Raw genomic sequence first — 5,401 nt, forward strand, 5'->3', positions numbered from 1 at the left:
TGGCTCTTACACTCGTCATCAATACATGAACCTACAATTTTCATGGTCATCAGAGCCCGCATGTCCCATCGGACACTGTAGCTCTTGATAGTTAACCATCCACAATACAGGATATGGCTGAGCAGCCCACAAACGAGGTATATATCTCAAAAGATATCAAACCCAACGTAATATGTCATGCATAATACGTCAAAACAGTAAAACAGGTATTATGCAACAGATAAATATGCATAATATAAGTGTCTATACTACGTTTGGATATCTCGGTCATTACATTACGTACCTCACTAAAACTATCTGACATAAAATCTATTCGTCTGAAATTAGACAATACCAACATATTGAAATCACTATAAAACCAGATCCAGAATTATTAAAAATGCTTCAAAGTTATTCCTAATGATCATTAAATCATTATTTAAAGATTTAGGATTATACCTGTATTCGTTGTTAGCCCACTAATGACGTCTCGATCTGCGTGTCCCGGGTCACCAACCCCTCATTGAGCTGATACTAGTTCCGAAGCTTCCTGACTCTAAACTGCCCTAGAAACTTGTTAAATCCTAAGATATATGGTTAGAATTCGAGAGAGAAGTTGATGGACAAATGAAATCAGCTTGGGTGAGTAGCCTTACCGATATTAGAGCGTCTATATTTATAGGCTGCGTCTATAGGCTGCATCCGAACTAGTTCAGAAGATTCGAACCCAATCTTATCTGCCACGTGTCATAAACTCATTCGTCTAGTTGGATTTCTCGGGATAATGTAATATGAAGTAGATTAAGTTGTCCATTTTAAATTTGGTGGATCTCAACATGTTGATTATCAATTAATCAATTCTTTAATTAACAACTCTTTAATCATGTTTTAATTAGTACTTCATTCAAATAAGGATTCGGGCATTACAATCCAAGTGTTTTTTTTCATAACCTTGATGTTTGAAACATGGTTCAAGAATTTTTTTCGATTAATTTCATAGAAGGTAAAATGCAGATTCTTCAGGACACGTCTGGTGATGCATTAGAATCATCGTACATTTTTATAAAGAAATGAGTTCTTTGACATGGTAGTAATGACATGTTAACTACATCTGTAAAGCCTGTTCATGTTGATCCGCACTTAATTTTCATTCTAAAGAAAAATGCGAGGAGAGGTTTAAATCTGTTGAAAATCCACTGAATACCTGCTTAAGATCTTCCGGGATTGTAGATTGTTTTCGTAATTTTTTGGTATATCGTTCTATTTAAGATCTCTTGTTAATGATAACTAATTTGATTATACTCTTCTACGAACATGATGTTTTCTCTGTTTGAGAACAAAGCATAAGACATGTTGCTTTCTTTATTCGGTCATAAAATATGTGATGTATATTCGATGCCTAAATATGGAGGTGGCTAAAAAAATGATGAGGTGTCTGCTTTTTGCTCGAATTTCATGTTGAGTCCCAATGTCTTTATTTTCAGATTCCGACAATCAGTGAGATACATGGCACAAAAATATCCAGCTTGGGGAATGAAACTACACCAAGTTACCTAGAAGACACATCAACATCACATGAAAGAAACTCTTTAGATTCATATTCTGTTAAAAAGGATTTTCGGCTGAAGAAGTGACAAATGGGCACATACAAAATCAAGACGCCAGCGAACCAAAGACGGCAGCCAAGATTCACGACTTTTGTCTTGGAATTCCCTTCGGTAAGTATTTTTTCAATTTAAGGTTTTGTTTCTAGCAGTCAAATTTCTTCTTCTTTGACAAAAATTACTATGCACATTTCTATAATATAAAAATCATTAAAAATGGTTGCTGTTAATTTCCCAAAACAATTTTAATTCCCCAAAATAAAATCAAGTATCATCCCCTCATTTTCAATGCTTTTCCCAAAACACATTTCTATCAATTCAACCCTTTCCAATATAATCTTAAATTTGATTCAACTTTTCACCAATTCTCAGAAATTCTCTATTATTATACAGTATTTTAAGAAAATATATTATATTTTCATATCACTCTGAATATCATCCCATAATCAGCAATTGATACATAATTTAATAATATGTGCCCAACAAAATCTGCGCAAATTGATATGCACAATAAAAATTGTCTCTGGTCCACAGAAAATGATACTAAATGTACCTATTTATCTCCTAAAACTAGTTATCAAAAAAAATTTCCCTAACATTTACCCAAAACATAAAAATTAAAACCAAACATTGCAGTTGATATTGGAGTCGTGAAAATTTGTTTCAGTTTGGTAATTAGAATCTCTTAACCTCAGGCGGGTTGTTCTAAGCGGGGGACTTATAGGCTTTATTTTCACAAGAAACTCTGTTAATTTAAGCACCGGCGTGCTCTTTGGAGGTGCTCTACTGGCCCTCAGCATTTATAGTTTGAAGGTTTGGAGACAAGGAAAATCAAGCTTGCCATTTATACTCGGACAATCAGGTGATCACCATTTTCCTTTGTAAGGAATTATTATCATGATTTTCCCATGTTCGATGCAATTGTATTATATGTCTTCTTATTAATGGTTCGTTGATTACGATCCATCTGGTTACTAGTACAATGTGACCGGCATCTAAAGCATTTTCCACAATCTAACGTGGGATGCATGTGAACTAGGGTGTGCAAACAATTGGTTTGAGTTCAAGCTCATCAAACCTAAAATAAAGGAGTCAAGCTCTTTTTCGTGGATTTTCCAGTTTGTACTCTCGTTTCATAAATATGTTCACGAGCTCATATCACAAATTTGACTCATGGCTTTGGCCTCATAAATGTATTTATGAGCTTTATATGTAAAATAATTAATAATACTATTTTGGTATTATGATATGATTAAGTATATGTTAATAGTAACATTGATTTTTATACTATGAAAATATTAGAAACACTGAAATATTAGTTTTAGGACTTATAAGTTATGACTAACTCACAAGCTTTTGAGTTACTGAAGTTGAGCTCACACTCAACAACCTCAATCTCGCAAGCTCTAGCTTGAGCTTTAAAAAACTCAATCTTGATTGACTTCGTGTTAATCTAACTTGAATCAACATGCAACACTGATATTGTGTTTGGAATGTTTTTCGGTTCGGGAATGCACATTTGAGATGGAATGTGTAACAAAAAGTTAATAAGTTTTTTTTGGGTATTCTTATGTATTAATTTATCTTCCCTCTTTATCATTCTGCAGTACTCTTTATGGCTCTTTTTTGGAAGATTTTTCAGACATATGCATTGGTAATTCATTAGACTTTACATTATCATTTGTACTATGATTTCTATTACATTCCACAATTATCTTATAAATGTTGATTTTTGCAGACTCAAAAACTATTTCCAACGTGCTTGAATACTGTCATCAGGTACAACATGGTCTTATGATCGATCTTTTTCCACTTTTTATGTAATAATAATAAACTATTTTGTTTCTTTAACTCGCACTAGTGCTGCAATGCCGTGCTTCTATTTGTATGTGGTGATATCTGGAGGTAATCCTCCACCAAAGAAGCTCGAATCTTTGACTGCTGTTGAATCATCATAAACCATCAGTAGGTGTGCCATGACTCTGTTTTACTTGGAAAATTTTCTATTAATGCCTGAATAAAATCGATATTTGTTATTTCTAAAAATTTTTGTAGTTTGAATCTCAACTGAATTACATGTACAAGCAACTGAACTTTGACATTCAATGCTGTGCGTTCTTGTATAAACTAATTTATTAACTTGAGTTTTGGATTGTATACGTGAGAATTTAGTAACTGTTGTACCAAGTCACATGATGCAAATGTAATCAAGGTTCACATAGAATTTTACACATTCGGGTGTGACACACCCGTATCAGTTAGAACTCAATTAAGTATTCGTGATTGTCATACATATTAAAAACACACAAGAAAGGCATATAGACACAAGATTCAGGGAAGCTTTGCATTGCATCTACAAACAATTTAAGCTGGAGCCTCTGACGGATGTGCCTTATCGACAAAGCCCCAACCTTGGTGCACTTTTAGAAGCTCAAAGCATCTTTTAAGCACACTTTAAATGTAGGGATAGTAAATCCAAGATGGTTGACGGAATTATGATGAAAATCAAGGCTTGTTTTGGAAGAGAACCTGACGATCTCGTAGATGGTATGAGGCTCATTAAAGAGAATCTCACAATCTTTTAACACTAGACTTTTAAGAAAATTTATGTTTAACTATTTTTTTCAATGCACACTTATAAATACATAGAATCTTTCTCTGTATCAGCTACTAAAAGATCAAGATAAATTTTCCTATTAACTATTAAAGATAAACTCAAATTGTAACATAAATAGAAGATCGCTCTATCTATGGAATGATCTGATTATTCAAAAGAAGATAAGATAAAAATAAATCATATTTCTAAATAAAAGATCATAGCATAATAATTTATTGGGTTTTAACTTTCCATCTTGTTGTAGGCCCGTGACATTACTCCCCCTTGGCGATCATGGTTGTCCTCGACCATGAGGGAAGGGTACTGAAAATTTGTTCTGCTCTTATGTATTCGCTTATCCCAAAAAGCTTGGGGCAGTGGTTGAAAATCTTCAGGTGGTAGAGGTGGGAGTTGTAGACTGCAATCAATATTTCCTTTGACCTTTTTTAACCAAGAGAAATGAAACGTGGTGTGAATTTTTTAATTTTCCGGTAGTTCGAGCTTGTCTGCAATTTTACCCTCCCATTCAATGACCAATTCACCTTCCTGCACATTATTTATTAATTGTTGCAATCCTGTGGAGGTGGAAATCTAAGATTTTACTGCTTCTGAGAAACCCAATTGTGGCATGGTGGCATGGGGATTGTGTGCACGAAACATGCTTCCTCGTCATGCCGGTGGTCACTAATGTCCTCACCAATATTAGTGTGCATGTTTGATAGATAATTGCAATATTAGTGTGCATGTTTGATAGATAATTGAGCATATCCTCCAGATGATTAATTAGAGCTTGCTGTCTTTTTCAGTAGTTGTCATGTCCTCCCGATACAGCTTCATGAAAGCTTCAAATTGATGTTGTCGTGCCTGGAATTCCCCCATGATGACTGGCTCTGATACTTAATTTGTTATGATGGAATTGTGATAAAAATTGAAGCTCGTTTTGGGAGAGAACCTCATGATCTCCCATATGGTTTGAGGCTCGTTAAAGAGAACTTCACAATCTTTTAGGCGTTAGTTTTTAAAAAAATTTATGTTTAACCATTTATTTCCATAATCACTTATAAATACATAGAATCCTTCTGCCTATGACTACTAAAAGATCAAGATAAATTTCCAACTATTAAAGATAAACTCAAATCATAACATAAATAGAAATCGTCCTATCTATGGAATTATCCTATTATTCAAAAGAAGATAAGACTGATGGCAAAATAATTCATTG

The 5,401-nt window shown here is 33.9% G+C and overlaps 1 protein-coding gene across 1 annotated transcript; it reads left to right on the forward strand.

Moving 5' to 3' along the window:
* Positions 1–987: 987 nt before the first annotated feature.
* Positions 988–3,814, forward strand: LOC140972342 (protein FATTY ACID EXPORT 1, chloroplastic-like). Its single transcript, XM_073434789.1, has 6 exons — positions 988–1,031; positions 1,608–1,697; positions 2,279–2,445; positions 3,191–3,237; positions 3,322–3,362; positions 3,445–3,814. Exons 1-6 carry the CDS (start codon positions 988–990, stop codon positions 3,539–3,541), a joined length of 486 nt encoding a protein of 161 aa, XP_073290890.1. The 3' UTR covers positions 3,542–3,814.
* Positions 3,815–5,401: the final 1,587 nt, after the last annotated feature.

Source organism: Primulina huaijiensis, chromosome 1, assembly GCF_012295235.1.
Source record: "Primulina huaijiensis isolate GDHJ02 chromosome 1, ASM1229523v2, whole genome shotgun sequence".
NCBI lineage: Eukaryota > Viridiplantae > Streptophyta > Magnoliopsida > Lamiales > Gesneriaceae > Primulina > Primulina huaijiensis.

Bases quoted from the DNA above. Each gene is read 5' to 3' on its own strand.
- LOC140972342 (XM_073434789.1), top strand. From the start codon at position 988: ATGCAGATTCTTCAGGACACGTCTGGTGATGCATTAGAATCATC. The intron at 1,032-1,607 runs GTACATTTTTAT...TTTCGGCTGAAG, and splicing joins GGTGATGCATTAGAATCATC to AAGTGACAAATGGGCACATA. The intron at 2,446-3,190 runs GTGATCACCATT...ATCATTCTGCAG, and splicing joins ATTTATACTCGGACAATCAG to TACTCTTTATGGCTCTTTTT.